General features: G+C 48.7%; 1 protein-coding gene across 1 annotated transcript in view; it reads left to right on the top strand.

The window, feature by feature from the left end:
* PAQR5 (progestin and adipoQ receptor family member 5) overlaps positions 1-13,048 on the top strand; it is a 64,662-nt gene extending 51,614 nt beyond the window's left edge. The window contains exons 6-8 of the mRNA XM_087820638.1: positions 6,630-6,726; positions 8,888-9,029; positions 12,059-13,048. Coding sequence (XP_087676764.1) covers positions 6,630-6,726; positions 8,888-9,029; positions 12,059-12,300 — 481 coding nt within the window. The 3' untranslated portion in view covers positions 12,301-13,048. The remainder of the gene's footprint in view (positions 1-6,629; positions 6,727-8,887; positions 9,030-12,058) is intronic.
* Positions 13,049-17,023: the final 3,975 nt, after the last annotated feature.

Raw genomic sequence — 17,023 nt, 5'->3', positions numbered from 1 at the left:
ACATCTACCTTATGAGATGGATGCAAGGACTACAAGTAATGTGCATATGTACCCAGAACACACAGCACAAGCCTGGCCCAGAGGAGTGCCCCACAAACAACAGGAAGTCTGCTCCTCGGGATTAAGTGGGCCTGCCTCTAGATAGTGTGATAAGTGACATGATATTCATCTGTCAGACACATCCTGGGGGAAACCCCATGGCCACGAGTCACACCCAGCTCACTCTCTAATTCCCTTGATTTTTTTACCCTTTTCACTAAAGAAAGCTTATTGGAATGAGAGCTAGAGGCATTGTTTTGAGGGTAACTACTCTAGTTTATTTAGTTCTTTGTAAAAGTGACTGCCCCAAAGCTGCAGTTCCCTAAATTACTTAGGAAACCTCTTAAATGGTGGTGTCTGGGCAACAACCCTTCTAGATGGTGCCAGGGTGCGGGGTGCTTCCTGGGCTGAGTGCCTTCAGTGGTGCCAAGGTTGGCTGATGGGTCACACCTACCATTAGTCCCCCAAGTGCGATTCCAGGGAGCCAGTTTGAGTCTCCCTATTAAACTGCAGGCCTCAAAGAATTACTGTTACCTGCAGCACAGGAGAAAACGGGGAGGGAGAGGCATGCCTCGGTAACTTCACAGTGATTTTGTCTCCAGCTTTCTTTGGGTGATGCTTACATTTTGTGGGACCAAGAGGTGGGCAGGTTTCACAAACTTGACAAACTGGTCTTCTTTAAGAATGGAAAGGTAGGTTCTTAAACAGCATCAGGAATACTTGCCCCAACTTGCCCTCCACTTACCTGTCCTAGGACAGGTTGGAGCATGCTTTCTGTGGGCGTTAAGTCTCATTTTTAGGCGCAGTCTCCACACTGGGATACTTTGTCCAGTGGAAAGGCCTGGGCCTAGGATGAGGGATGGGGTAAACTCTCTCTTCCCTCTTCCTGAAAATCACAGAGCTCCCCTAAAACTGAGGAGATAGGGTCTGCCCACAGTAAGAAATAGAATCAGATGTCATGGGGTAATTAATTCCCTTCTTCTCCCCCCATTCCTCAATGACACTGGAGATTAAAAGCTCTTTCTAAGGTGCAGCCCCCTTGCCAGGCCAGAGCTGGGAGGGCTGCAGAAATGATGGAGAGGGGAGGTCACGCCCCTGCCTTGGGTGAGACGTGGAGTAACACACATAGAGAAGTAACAAGGATGATAAAACTTCTCAAGAGAGGTGAAGCATGCCCAGGAGGCAGTGTGCTTGGGTGCGAGGGCTCATTGATGGGACCGGTCCAGGGACCCGCACACACCTGGGTCTGGTCCTTGGACAAGTCCCTGCCCTGTCTGGTTAGCTCCTGCAGGGCCATGTGGCTCTGGTGTTTGGAACTAGGATCAGAGGGCGGCAAGCACTGTGGGCTGAGGGGATGGGAAGGCTTTGTGGGTGTGGGGGGAAGGTCCCAGAGTTCATGATCCAGGACTGCCTTCCCATGAACTCCCAATGCAAATTCTTAGCACATTGGCTGGAGTTGGTTGGGTTTTTTTGGGGGTTTTTTAAAGCTTCCTGAATTACCTATAAGCCACCAGGGTAGACTGTTTCCTTCTAGCCAGGAGTCTCCCCTGAATGTTCAGATACAATGAATGGGCCGTTGCATGTGATAAGCCTGGTACCTTTGGACAAACTTGTTTGGCTGGGCAGGTTGGCCAGGAATCTCTTGAATGCCCGTGTTTGGGAACTTTTCCCTTATCAATGAAATGGATCATTTCTGTTTATTTATGGGGCACACCTGTGGCTTTCCATCCATACATCTATCCATCCATCCATCCATCCATCCATCCATCCATCTATCCATCCATCTACCCACCCACCCACCCATCCATTCTCCCATCTGTCCGTCCATCCATCCAACCAACCAACCAACCACTCAATATGCCTTAAATGCCTGCCCTGCTCCAGGCATCAGGTTAAGATCTGGGAACACCAGGAGGGGTGAGGCACCGTCCTTGTCCTCAGGGCACCCAGTACATCAGGAGAGGCAAACTGAAGATCCCCTGAAAGTCCAGATGGAGTGATCATTTCCTCTAAAGGCCAGGGGAAATGAGTGTAGCATGACAGAATATAATATAAACATATCATGATAATACAAAATGACACCTGCATGGATACCCACCCAGGGATCTGTGAGGTGGCATTAGGCCTGAGGACTGAGGAAGGTTAAACACTTTAGCCCGAGAGGAGAGAAGGACCTTTGGCCGGAGCAAACAGCCTGGACAAGGTGGGGCCGGAGAGGATGGGACTGCACTGGGGAGGCAGCAGGTTGCTTCAGGGTCACCAGAGCCATATGGCTGGAAGGGAGAGAGCACCTAGAGCAGGCCCCAAAGGTGGCTGGGGATCTGAAGCGCCCCATGTGTCCTACTGGGGACTGGCCCTGTGCCCCTGAAGGGCAGTCAGATTCCTAGGAAGACAGTTCCTTGGACTCCATGCCCTGAGGGGCTTCCGAGTATGTTAACAAGCACTGGAGAGGGGCTGTGCTGAACAGGAGGGGAGGAAGGGGACACGCCACATTCTCGGAGCCAGAAGTGAAGTGGGGTGTCCCATTGTGAGGGCCCTTAGTTTTCCTCCTCACATGTCCTCTTCCACGTTGGTGGCTTCCCTGATCTTACAAGGCTCTCCTCTCTGTTTTCATTCTGTCTTCATCATTTTCAGTGTCTGAGGAGTGAAAATGATGACATGGGCAGGAGTGACTCCAGCCTGGTTCACTTTAGGAGCAGGCGGAGAGGAAGGCGAGGACCATCACCCGGATTTCGTAGACTTGCTGTGTAGCCGGTCACTGCCCCCTCTGGGCTTCAGTGTCCACACCTTAAGCAAGGGCATCTGAGAAGGTGTCCTCTGGGTTCCTTCAGGTTTGGGCATTCTGCATTGCCAGTTTCTTTTCCGAGACTTCTCCTCCGCCTCTCCCTCCCGCTCCTTTCGTCCGTGGCATGGCCAGGAGCAGCCAGGAAGCATCAGGAGGAGATCATGAACCTCATTAATAGCTTTTCCCTTATTCACATGCTTCCAGAATATTGTGGTTTAAATGGCAGTCCTTTCGTTACAGTACACGTCCATAAAGTAAATCCCACACAGAGAACCATAGACTCCCGTGCCTGGTTATTAGGTCCTTATTACCATGGAATTTAGTTCAGATGAACATGTTGAGGGAAACTGCTTTTTTTCCCCTATAGTATTTGAGTAATGAGGGAATACATGACCTCTCTGTGGTTCTCGGAGCCAGGTGGGGTGATGGAGACCCGGCCTGCTCATGCCTGCAACCACCCAAAGCCCAGAAGGCATCACTCCCTTAGGAGCGTGAGTTACACAGTGTTTGCTGTGCGTCACAAGTCACCGTAGGGACCTTTTCATTTATCCATCCAAAGCATCCAACCTTTGGGGGTTTTTTGTTTGTGTTTTTTTTTAACAAATACTTGCTCAGTGAAATGCTCTGTAGTCAGTGCTGTAAGGGACAGAAAAGGATTGTCATCCCTGGTGGAAAGTGAGTTGTGGCAGGAGAGCAGTGTGGAGGCCCTAGAAGGGGGTTTGGAGATCAGAGCTGGAGGCCGGAGCCTCAGCAGACAGTGGCTCAGATACATTGGAGGCCAGAGGCCTTGGCCAGATGACAAAGCGCTGCTATGGCTAAGGCCAGCACACGGAAATGTCCACGTCCCTGCAGCGTCAGCCAGACAACAGCAAAACAGCCATAACCACACACACACACACACACACACGCACCCCTCGGCATTAGAATGATGTTTCCAAAGCCCACTAGTTTCAAGCACTAATTCTAGAATTCGCTGGCAAATCCTTCCAGCTTTGTTGCAACAAGATTGATCAGGTTTTAAAACAGATTTGTATTGCATCGACCCTCTCTTGATGGAGGCTTCTCCTGAAATCTGGTGTTTCCTGCCAACGTGGTTCTAGGCAGAAGAGGCCTGGCTCCCTGTAAATTGGCCCCTTGAGCCTGGGGTGCAGGGACTGCTCTACCAGGGTGGGGTTTGAGGCCTGGGGTGCTTTGCAGGATTCTGTGGCTCTGGCCTTCCCTCTCAAAACCTCTGACTGTGGCGACATCCTGTGGCTTGTCCTGGAATTGCACCTTGGTGGTGGGAGGCCCCCCCCTCTGTGGCTGTTGGCCTTTCTGCCTTTTACTCTCTGTTGCTGTCTCTCTTCTGTTCTGCTTTTTCTCCCTTTTTTCCCTGTAGACTCAGCTTTGCTGTCGGAGAGGCTGATTCGTTTGCCCCTGGGAAAGCACTTGATCAGGCTGGGCGAAATGTTGTCTCAAGTCACAGGAAATCCGTGCTTTGGGGGATGGCCCTCGCCAGCCAGAGCCAGCTTTCTTCCTGTGTAAGTGGCCACAGAAGGAGCGAGCTTTCGCAGGGAGCGTCCTTTAACCCAGAAATGACAGGTGGTGGCAGCGTGTGGGGAAGGAGGGAGCAGGCTTGCTGTGGTCGGCTGGATGTGCCAGGGGAGACTGAGGAGGCTGTGGAGACCCGCCCTGGGTCTTGGGGCCGCCCTGGTGTGTTCAGTTTGCCCCCTGGGGAGAGGGGCCTAGGTAAGGACAAGCAAAGGCTGGCTAGTGGTCTGAGGCCTTCTCAGCCTGCTGGAGGGTGGGGTGTGAAATGGGAGCCAGGCAGCCCTGGGTTTAAATCCTAGTTTTGCCTCTTATTAGTCATCTGACTTTAGGCAAATCACCCAGCACCCATCTGTTCCCTCCTGTTCCTCTTTTCTGGTACAACAAGATGGGGTGGGGGAGAGAATGAGTCCCATGACACACCTTGTTATAAAAGCTGCCATTTAGTGAGTGTTATTCCTTGCTGTGAGTTAGGAGCTCCTTGTGGGTATCATTTCATCAGATCTTTGCAGCAAGCCCGTAAGGGGGACAGGTGTGATCTCTGTGTTACACACGAGGATTCCGAGGTGCACAAAGGTTATGGGACCTGCAGCTCACACAGTCATGGAGGGCAGAGGCAGGATTCTAGCCCGGGCTGTCCAGGTCAGACTCTGCCTGCGAGATCACAGCACTGTGCTGCCTCACCGGTCCAGGGTTAATGGTTTACTCCGACGCTGGGGTTCTTGTTGGGGGGGATGATGAATTGAGTTCCCTTATGTCTCTTCCTCTTTCTCCTTGAGCTTCTGTTTCTTCTACACCCCATGCCTGCTGCATGCTTCTCTGATTTATGGGCAGGGTCAGTAAAGAAGGAGAGACGTGCCAGTGGGCTTGAGTTAAGTTGGGCTTGTCTCTGGAGGCTGTGGGGCTTCTCGGGTCCCATAGGGCTGCTTCTTACTCCAGAACAGGGATCCCCATGCTCAGCAGCCCTGTCTGTTCTGCCCAGGATCTCAGCTGTGCTTCTGAACTGGGTGTTGGGGAGCCAGACCTGCGCAGACCCAGCTCTAGCCCTTAAGAAGGTTGCTGACCCCCAGGAGGCAGATGTGGGAGTCTCTGCCACATCCCATGCCCAAGGATATAAGCAGCAGTAGGGTTTATGTCAGGTGCCTACACCGTCTCATAGGGGACATGGACAACCTGACTGGGGGGAGCAGCATACCATGTTTGGGGGAGAAGGTACAGGCTTGTGGGCTGGGATAGGGGTGTCTGGGAAGCGAAGGTGAGGCATGGTGGTGAGACACAGACCCTATCCTCTTGGGAGAACATGATGAGGGGCAGAACCATGGGGAAAGCTGAGAGGGCCCGAGTGCATCCATTGTCCTCAGAGCCACCCCTGAGCCTCAGTGCACTCGCTGTGCACCACCTGTGCAGCCCCGTGGGCACCGAGGAAGGACTACGCCCCCCACAACACCCCGCAGTGCTGAAGCGGGTGCCTGCCCCTCCACCTCCCCCAGGCGCGGCACCATTCCTCCACCTGAGCCCCAGTTCAGGGCTGTGTTTAGTGTGGACATTCGCCTTGCCCCTCCCATGTCCTCTGCCACCTGTGCTGTCCCGATCCCCACACCCTCAGCTGCTGCCCCCTCCCCAGGATAGACCCAGGCCAGCTGAGGCCCTGTCGCGTTCCATCTCGGAGGACCTGCCTGTCTGTGACCATCAGCACAACCCGTGTTAATGTTGACTTCCCTGGTCTTTGGATTGGAGGCAGGTGGGGATGGCGGTAAGGAGAGAAGGAGAGACCACATTTACTCAGTTTCTCCAGGCCTGTAGTATCCCTGGGTGTGACATTAAGTTTTGTAGAAGTCCCTCAGAGCAATTAAACACCTAATTGAACCAAGGCTTCCGCACGGTAGTCACCCCAGTGGCTCTGACTAGTTGGGCATCTCAGCCTCCTCAGTTCTGCTGACCCCAGGGGCAGTGCCATGGCGGCCATCCCCCACGCGTCTCCCTATCCTGGTGGTCACTGCTCTTCTAAAAGGCTCTTTGGCAGTTAGGTAACTTGGTGCTTGCAGGGCTTCTGCCAAGCACTCCTCCTGGCTTCATCTGGATGCCATTGCTTCTCACGATGCCAGGAGATAGATTTCCGAGATCTTTTCACTTCTGAGGTTGAGCCACTCCCATGGGGGGCGAAGGGGAAGGCTGGTGGAGAAGGTGCTGGAAGAGGTTGTGCAAAATGCTTGCCCTGGGTTATTTTTAATTTGCATGTGTGTGTAATTTACTGACACTCCTTTCTTCCCTGATTTAGGTTTCTGGAACTCCAGAAGCCCAGGCTCTGTAAGATGCTCCGTGTCCTCGCATTTGCCTATCCCTACACCTGGGACTCCCTCCCCATCTTCTACAGGGTAAGGGCCCTGTCCTGTCTCCTCTGCCTATTGGCAACAGTAGGAAGTCAGTTGTTTCCTGAGCTCCTGGAGGTCAGAGCACCATGCTGATCACCATGGGACACACAGGAGTGGAGACCCAGTGCTTCCTTACTGGCACTTGCAGAGTAGTCAAGAGACAGCATGGCACAGAGGCCTTGAGGAACCATAGGACGTGTGCCAGCCTCCGGTGCTGACTGTGGGCTCAGGAGTAATCACAGAGGGCTGGGCAGAGGAAGCAGCCTGGGGTTTAGTAGAGTGACCAGGAAAAGCAGGCTCTAACGGCAGATCTCTAATATTTACTCACTGGGAGCCTTTGGGCAAGTTATCTATCATCTCTGTGCCTTGATTTCTTATCTGTAAAATGGGCATGATAATAACACCTCCTTTCATCAGGCTGTGGGAGGACTACATGAGACCATGGCAAGAGTCCAAAAAAAGCATTATTATAGCCCAGCCAGGCGTGGCTCAGCAGTTCAGTGTCGACCTAGGATCCAGGCGATCGGGTTTCAATTCCCAGTCAGGGCACACGCCCGGGTTGCGGGCTCGATCCCCAGTCGGGGGCGTGCAGGAGGCAGCTGATCAATGACTCTCTCATCATTGATGTTTCTCTCTCTCCCTCTCCTTTCCTCTCTCTGAAATCAATAAAGATATATTTTTTAAAAAGCATTATTATATATTATCATTAATATATTATTAGTAGTGATGGAAAAAGTATGAATGAAGGTCTGAAAGGAGAGAGAGGAATTAGATGAAGAACACAAGATAAGAGGGTGTAAGAGGGAAGACAGGAAGGAAGGAAGTCCGTGCACTCCCAAAATGGGTGGGCCTCAGTTCAAACCCAGTCCCATTGCTCACTGGCTGTGTGACCTTAGACAGTGCATGTAACCTCTCTGAGCCTCACTTTCCTCATCCGTAAATGGGACTAACATCCCCTCCGTCACCGGGGGGGTAGAGGGAATTAATCAAAACAACAGATCTGCTGGGCTCCATGATGCCTGGCACTTGGTCAGCACCCTGTGAGTGGTGTTCCCCTCCCAGAGGCAGACTGTGGGTCTGTGCCTGCCACCGAGATGGCGAGATGGCTGGGCCAAGGAGTGAAGGGGAGGGGCAGAGCTGGCTCCCCCAGCTGGAGCATTGACCACGTGCTCTGTGCTTGGTCTGTGTAGGCCTGGGGGAGATCCAGAGATGGGGGTACAGCCCATTTTCCCACTCCTTCCTTGAGGACACAGACCACACACAGCAAACTGGAGCAGAGAGATCGAGCTGGTCCCACGTGCCACCAAACCATCCACAGCACAGGTTCTGTGTTATTACGAGCACGGTGGACTCCTGGCACACAGCTGCTATGGGCAGAGGGGAGGGAGGTCTAATCCTAAATGGCGATGTTGTTGGCAAGTGCACGGATTCTGGAATCAGCCTGCCTGGATCCGGATCCTGACTTCACTTCTAATTAGTGGTTTGCAAGTCACTCTCGGGCCCAGCTTCCTCAGCTGCGAAATGAGGAAATAGAGTCTGCCTTACGGCAGTTGTTGAGATGCCCATGAACATGACACAAGTAAAAGGCCTGGCCTTGTGCCCTCTGAAGGTGGTGGCTGCTGTCATTATTTATAACAATAACAAAAACTGTACTTAACTCTGAAACAGTATCATGGCCGTAATTAATGCTTTTTGATGACTCTGAAGGCCTTCGAGGGATTGCTAAGCCTTGAAGCCTTAATGAGGAGCATTAGTTCAGAGGATGTGCTGGTCAGAAATGGGTTCAAGTGTGAACTCTACTCACACATTACCTTCGGGCAAAAAGAGTGGGAATGTATCTAATAGGGTTTTTCTCTTCCTCTCCTCTTCTCTTTTGTTTTCCTTTCCTTCCTTCCTTCCTTCCTTTTTTTTGTGTAATTAAATAACTCAAAAGGCTCTCATGAGCATTTGAGGGAAGAAAATACAATTGCGTTGGGTCTCAATTGACCCATCTCAGAATAGGAATTCTGTTCACACAGTCCCTGAGAGTGCCCTTTCCAAGCCACAGTGCAGAGGTGGGGGCCTTGGCCCACGGAGTCCGCGCATGTGTGCCAAGGTGTCTGCAGGTGATGACAGGGAAGGGGGCCTCCTCTCAAGACCTCATGTTTCTTTTAAATACCTGCAGCTGTTCCTGTTCCCAGGGGAGAGTTCACAGAACGAAGCCACCTTGTACCACCAGAAGCATGTGGCCATGACGCTCCTGGCCTCTTTCTTCTACTCTGCACACCTGCCGGAGCGCCTGGCCCCTGGATGCTTCGACTACATCGGTGAGTGTGCGGTGACTGCTGCCCTCGCCCTCCAGCCCGGGGAAGACCCCACCCCTGACACCTGTGATGTAGCTGGAGCGGGGAGGCAAGGGCAGGAAAGAAGCAGTTCTTCAGGAAGTTCTCCAGGTGCTGCCAAAGTTAATGAAATTGTGAGTTAGCAGGGGCCAGGATGTACGTAACCAGTGAATGGCCAGAAAGGATGGGAGAGCCAGTGGGTCTAAAATTCCAAAGCATTCCTTTAGGGTATGGGGCCAGGGTGGTCCTAATACTACCCAGAACACAAAATCCCATTACTGTATTAAATGACCATTGAGGGCATCCCTGGAGAGAAAAAGGACAGGATGCACATGGCTCTGAGGGTACCAGATGCTGTGCAGGGCTGGGCTGAGGAGGGGAACGTGTCTACCTTTGACTTGTTTAGGTGGGTGCAATGGGGCCAGGAGTCAGGGTAAAGGAATGGTTCTCAGGTATGGCTCCCAGACCAGCAGTCTCAGCATCACCCGGGAACACGCAGATTGTCGGGCCCTACCCCAGACATCCCAAACCAGAAACGGGGGGGTGGGGCCCAGCACTCATTCAGAGGCTATGTGATTGTCTAGGTGAGCCTGAGCTCACTAAAGTCAGAGAAGTGATGTGGTGGCAAGGAGGTGTCAGAGCCACAGGGTGCACACCTGCTGGTCGAGTTCCTTCCCTCTCCAGGGAAGTGGGCAGGCACTGCAGAATGTGACCCCTACCCTGACTCTGGGATGGGCTGAGGAGGCCCTGGGGTCACTTCTGGTGAGGCTGATGTGTGTTGGGAGGAAAGCTCCTTAGATAAACTATTATGGGAACCCAAGGTGTCATCCTTGTCTCCATGTGGTGAGCAGGAACCTTGCTTCTATCCAAGCCCATTTTGTCTGTAATTTTCCATCTCCCCCCCCTAAGACACATGACCAGATTTGCTTCGTTCCTTCTGATTAGAGTTTCCTCTGCTTATTCTGTCCTGCTGGAGGGATCACAATAAGCAAAATGCTTTGAAGACAGATTTCAAAAAAAGAGAGAGACAAAAGGGCTGGGGATACCTGCCTACAGGAACCCACTGACCACAGTCACCTCCCAGCCCCAGCTGGAGGAAGTAGAGGTGATTGTGTATGAAGTCTGGGGGCTGCAGGAGAAATAGGCCTGGGCCTTATTTTGCCAACTCCCTGGTTTCTTAAGACACTTTTTCTTCATCTCTATGGGCCTAGGGGTCTAGAGTAGAAAGACACCCCTACGGGGAGAAATTTGCCAGACAGCAGTTAATGAGAGATCATTAAACCACTGAGTCTGCTGGGTGTGAGGCTCCCTCCCCACCGGCCCGAGTAGGAGGTTAGTGTTGGCCCACAGGAAGTTCCTCCCTGTTCCTGTCGGGGGGATTGCTGAAACCACACTTCCTGCTGCAGCCACATTTCACGTATGTCCAGGGCTTCCTTCTTTTTATGTCCTGTCCTAGTGGAGACAGGTGTGAGCTTCCGTTGGTGAGCACAGCTGGTCACCTCTCCCTGCTTGGCCCTGTGTCCTTGGAGAGCACGGCTCTCTGCTGGACCAGAAGGCACTTTCCTGCACCACCCACAGATTTGGGGAATCGTTCACCGCCCATTAGTGTAGTGTAAGTGAGAGGCACCATCATCCTGGGGATGCTCCTGCCATAGGAACTCATCAGCCACCCAGTGGAGAAGCCCAAACGTTCCTACACTCTCATTCCCGACTCTGCTTCTGCCCAGTTGTGCGGGTGGCCAGGCTGTCCCTTCCTGGGGCACATTTATTGAATACTTATTCTGGGATAAGTCCTGGGGTATGGCACTGAACTTTTTTTTTTTAATGGACGAGAAGTCCTTATTTAATGCCTGTGTTGTATGAGTCTACTGGGGTTGCCATAACAAAGACCCACAGACCGGGTAGCTTAAACAACACGAGTTCATTTTCTCACAGTTCTGGAGGTTAGAAGTGTGAGACCCTGGCGTCAGCAGGGTTGGTTTCTCCTGAGTCCTCTGTGCATGGCCTGGAGACCACGTCTTCTCCTTGTCTCATCACATGGTCTTCCCTCTGTGTACCTGCATGTCCAAGTCCTAATCTCCTCTTTTTATAGAAGGACACCAGTTACAGTGGTCCCCACCCTAGTTACGTCATTTTAACTTCATTGTCTCTGAAAGACCCCGTCTCCAATATGGTCCCATTCCGAGGTACTGGGGGTTAAGACTTCAGCATATGAATTTGGAAAAAGGAGAACATACAGCCCATGACACATGTGGCCTTCTCACCTTACTCCTGGTTTTTGAAGGTTGTCCCCAGCCCTGGGCAGTGGACTCCCATTTCTCACAGCCAACAAATGTGCATGTCCCTGCCCACTCCTGGCACCCTCTACTGAGCCCCCCCCTCTGGATGCATTCCAGTGAGCTGGGGTCGGCCGGCCATGGGGAGGAAGGGCCCCTGGTCAGTCTGGGATGACCCAGCAGCAGGCAGTGGGCCACCTCGTAAGTGGCCAGCGGAGACTCAGGCTGGCTTCTCCTTTGGCCCTGAGGTCGGAATCAGCTCATTAGCCCTGGCTCTTCAGAGGTGACCTTTGGCAGAACATGATGCCTAATATTTTCATGTGAAAAAGGGGATCGGTGAATTTGGTTTGCTCTGATGGCCTTTTTCTTTTTCTCACGTTACATTATAAAAATAAATTTACTGAATGAAGCATATTTTACATACCACGTAATTCCCTAATTTCAAATGTACACTTTAATGATACTTTTAGTAAATTTACCAAGTTGTACAACCATCACCATAAATGAGGTGTAGAACATTTTTATCACTCCAACATCCCTCATGCCCATGTACTGTTCATCCCCACTCCCACCCTCTGCCCGGAGCAACCTCTAAATCTACATTTTGTCTCTATAGATTTGCCTTTTCTGGACAAGTGATATGAATGGAACCATGCAATATGTGTCTCTTGTGTCTGGCTTCTTTCACTCAGCGTGTCATTCCTTTTTTATTGGTGGCCTTTTGTATACTTGCCGTAGGTCACAGTCACCAGCTGTTCCACGTGTGTGTGATCCTGGCTACGCACCTGCAGATGGAAGCCATACTTCTGGACAAGACTCTGAGGAAGGAATGGCTCCTGGCCAACACCAGAGCCCTGACTTTCCCTCAGATAACCGGAGCCATACTTCTGTGCCTCATCTTCAGCCTCAGCAACATAATTTATTTCTCAGCTGCTCTGTATCGGATGCCCGAGCCAGAATTACACAAAAAAGAAACATGATTCAGGCCCTAAGCTATTTGTGCCAGATGTCAACATTAAACTACAACATCCTAACCACCGTAAGCCAGTGGCGTGACTGGTTTACAGTGACCTGTAACAAAATATTCATAATGTTTGGTGTCTTGGCATTTTTGAGTGGGCTCATATTAAGGTATTTAACTGGGGAAATTTCTCTGGCTGTGCACCGATTCTGTATGTGTGGTTTTAAAAGGGGAGCATGGGTTCAAGTAAGTCCTCATTTAGGTGAATTATTAATATTTAATTAAGTTAAATTTATTTAAAGTGAGTTTTGCAATTCTATTTAAAACAGTTGGGTTAAGCATACTACCCCTGTAGCATTACTCTTTAAAAATGGAACATGCTTCATTTGATGAGTTTCATGTAGCAAAACCTCTCCCAAGAGCTCCCACAGGGAGAGGAGAACAAGCCAGGAAGGTCAGGGGTGGGGGGACCTTAGAAAGAGGCACTTGGGCCTGGGGGACCCTGGGCACTGGAAAGGCATTCCAGAATAGAGACCTGGTTTGAGGAGGGGGGTCTTCTTTCTTTTCCCACCTAGTGAAGGGAATGAACGGAAAGAGAGTCTTTTTTTTTCCTCAAGTCCATTCTGCTTCAAAGTGCAAATTCCCGTGTCAATGGGTTTGGGTTTTGGATTATGGATTTGGATTTTCTTAGAAGTCCACAGCCTATGGCTGGGTGTCACATGTTCTGTTTCGCTGTCTTCTTGTTGCCATAATACTTTGATTCTGCAAAGTATTATGCAGTGCAGTTAAAATGTGTTACACTGTGGGCGTTGGTCAAGTTAATCCCTGTTGGTCATGTTCATTTGTCACCTTTTAAATCAGTGACAGCGCTGTATTTAGGGATGGCATGCATTTGATGTTGCTTCAGCATTTCAAATATGCTGCAGATTTAGCATTCATGTGCGGAAGATGCTAAAGACCTTGCCAAAGGGTTGATCCACTGTTGTGATTTTTCAAGTTTTCTTGAGAATCTGAAACACTTGGTGAGCTTGTGACAAATGCAGATTCCCAGGGAAGCCTGGAGATTCTGCTTTACTAGTGTAAAAATGTAGGTTTCTGAGAAGGGATCTGCACCGGAGCAAGTCCCCATGTGATTCTAATGCGGAAGGGCCACGGGCCAAACTTGAGGAAATGCTGGTGTCAGGAATTCCAAAAGGCACTCCGCTTATCAACTTTGTTTTCATTGATGTAATTTTCAGCAACTTACCACCTAAGGATGTGTTGTTCCCCGCTTTCTACTCTGCATGGTCCTAAAATGCTGAGCATTTTCTCGTCTGTTGTATTACTAATTAAAGTTCAGTATTTCATGGTATTTTCAGAGCAGACAGAAATGCTGACACAATGCAGTTGTGAACAGAAGCCCATCAACCCCTGATCTGCACTTGCTAATGACTTAAGGGGCTGCCTACAGTGCAGGATCCTCTTTGCTGACTCAGGAACACCCTCATATCGTAGAATACTGCCTTTGTGGTTTACTGGCCCAGGTTGAATGGCCTTGTAAATAGCTCATCCTCTGATCCTCTGAGGACAAGTAACAATTTATATTGGATGAGAGTGGTCAAGAAATATGATTTCATTAGTTTTATTATCTGTTTACTTCCCCTGGTGAAATGAGACTGATAAAATTATATGGGCTGGTAAATTTTTGGTACATTAATTACAAACTACATGAAAACATTTTTGTGGGTTTTTTTGCAACAATCTGAAGTCATTAGTGAAATTTTGTTCCAACAGGGTAAGTGGGCTTCCATTTCATCTCACTATAACTTCAATTTTATAATGAAAAGAAAGGTACAACATTTAAATACCCTGTTTTAGTAATGCCAAAGGCATGAAGGCTTTCAAGTTCTGTGTATAACAATAAAATCATGCTTCATTTAGCTTAGAAATAGTAGGAAAATATTGGGTGATTAATTTGAAGGGCTTTTAGCTGATTTCATCTTTGGTTATGTTACTTTTGTCATGTTTAATGATGAAAATGAAATGTTAAATCAACAAAATAAGATCAAGTGTTTCATAATGTTTTTCCAAGTTTGACAAATTTAGTCCCATTGTATATTTTTGGACAGTATTACAAGTTAAAATTTTATACCAATTTGCAGTACACTGATTTGGAAACTTCTCATGTGTGGTGAGAATGCGTTCAAATATGTGAATCATCACTAAGTATTAAGTCTGATGTGGGTATAGGTTTGCCTAAGTCATTCCAGAAAGCCAGAAAGGTTGGCAGTGGATCAGTTGAAGAACCTCATTGGGAAGATGCTTTTAAATGTCATTCTCAAAATTTTTGAAATGTCCCAATACACTTTAGAGATGTGCCATCCTCCCATGGGTGTCAGCTGCTCACCCTGGCACTGTTTCAACCGCTTCCCCCTCCCCCTGCTTGAGAAACATAACTCTAAAACTTACCAGACTTAGAGCTGTGATAAAACTTGAACATGTTTGAATGAGACCATTTAGTCAACCACATCTTCCTGTATTCATTGTAGAGTTTTTTTTTCCATTGCTCAATTTTTAGAGAGTTACAATCCATCTCCTTTGTTAAAGAAATGAGTTTGTCATTGTTGATTAGAATTAGAAGTGGGAAGTTTAGAAACTTTTGAGTACACAGTGATTTAAATATTTGGTCTGCTGCAATCTTTTTCAAAGTGCTTTTTGTGGAACCCTGCTCATAGGAGAGGCTCTGAGGAAGGCGGGTGGATAGAATGGTATTGTCAGGTACCCTGGAGAAACACTTCATTTGGATCTACCGTGTCTCCAATTTGTTTTGGCCATGATACCCTCCTTATATGAAACACCTACTAACACTTATAACACCATTTTATGACATATTCACTGAATGCCAGCCTCTGATTTTCTAGTCAACGATCCATTATGGATGAAAAAGACAAAGACCCATTTCCAAACTCAGAGATGTTCTTCCAGTGTGTGGTTTTCTTAAATTGTGTGGGAGAAATAAATAAAGTTTATTTATTATAATACAGTTGTCCTGTTTCCCACTTGGTTTGGTTGTATTTTACCTACCACACTGCAAATGTTCATTCATCAAGAGAAATAGATTCCTGTACATGTGTGTATTGCTAAATCATTTGACGATTCAGTGCCTGGTATATATAGAACAAACAATGTCCTAGAAACGGGATAAAGAAGTGAACGAATCCCATACTGTCCCTGCCTCATGGAGATGATGTTCTGATCGGTCAGGCAGACAAGGTGAATTCAGATAATGGTAAGCGCAATAAAGAAAATAAGCCTCGAGAAGGAATAGGGAGGGGTGGGGTAAAGCTGGTGAGAGTGGATGGCCGCTCTGATAAGCTGACATTTGAGAAGAAACTTGGGCAGAAAGGTGCCAGCTGTGCTAGTGGGGGGGGTGTTTCGGGTCTAGGTAGCGAGAACTGCCAAGGCCGGTAGGCACTTGTCCTGCTGGAAGGATGGAAATCTGGCCACTGACCCCTGAAAGGTGTAACCCCAGAAGATGCCTGGATGCCTTGACTTGGAAGAACTCTGGAATTCCTCCCGAATGTTCGTCCTGGGAGATTGCAAAGGGGGTTTCCTGTGCCCCCTTGGTACTCGAATGAACACTTCAATTCTGCCGCCAGTGTGCTTCAGACAGCGTCACGCCTGCTCTCTTCATCTCAGCAACAGGTTTCCAAAGCTGGCTTTTGTGTCCTCCAACACACAGAACAAAGGACCTCAAAGAGAGTGTAATCCAACCTTTCAAAAATGTATTTAATGATGTAAAATGCACGCTCACAAGCCCAAATGAACAGGTGAAGAATACCCAGGGGGGTGGGGAAGAGAGTGTTGGAGTTTTTAATTTTTATCAAAAGCCCCAGGTGATTTTTAATATACAGGAGTTTAAGAAGCACTGATACAATCCAATCATTCCTTTTCTTTTTTACATAATTTCAGACTTAGAGAAACGTTGCCAAATAGAACAAAGAATCCCTAGGTGCTTTTTAGCCTTCCCCCTTTTGATATTTATATAACTCTAATGGAGAAAATTTGCTCCCATTATCCACAGTGCATGTAGTTATTTGCTCAGTCCTAAAATGTACACAGTGTCCTTTCAAAATTACTAACCTATGTCGGAAAAAAGGCTACTGATTAGAATTCAATATATGTTTTAAGATCTTTCCGTCTTCAGCCTGAGGGCGTATAGTAAACAGTCTTCATTATTTGGGTTACAGTCCCCTCTCCCTCTCTGTGTGTTATTCATTCGAAATGTGGTTCAGATCATTTGTCTCTTTTCGTATCAATTTTACAGCCTCCCCCCAAGCTTTTTGATTTTATTAATTTGTTTTCTGAGTATATAAAACATTGACTTCCAATCATCCGTTTTATAAATGGCCCGGGAATGTGAGATGATGTTTCCAGGGCCGCTGAGTTAACAGCAGGGTGGGGAGAGAACTGTCTCCGTTGGGTATTGGGTGTGTCCCAGCTCCCACAGTGGTCCTGTCTCCATTTTACCACCTTCCCTCAAACACTCGGGGCTTCTACAGGTTTTTGTCATTGGTGTTCCTACAGCTGGACTTGCTTAGCTGGGTGCTTGAGTTCATTATGGTTTCAAATCCGTATAGTGTCAGTTACTCTTCAGTGATATGCATAAGACCTTCCCAGCCCAGTTTGGCAGCTTCTTATAAAGTTAGACTTACAAAACTAGTAATCCCACCCAAGAGAAATGAAAATACATGTCTACATAA

Source organism: Miniopterus natalensis, chromosome 1 (assembly GCF_054644295.1).
Source record: "Miniopterus natalensis isolate mMinNat1 chromosome 1, mMinNat1.hap1, whole genome shotgun sequence".
NCBI lineage: Eukaryota > Metazoa > Chordata > Mammalia > Chiroptera > Miniopteridae > Miniopterus > Miniopterus natalensis.
Note: the sequence above shows the minus strand (reverse complement) of the source record. Positions and strands in the feature narration are given on the sequence as shown.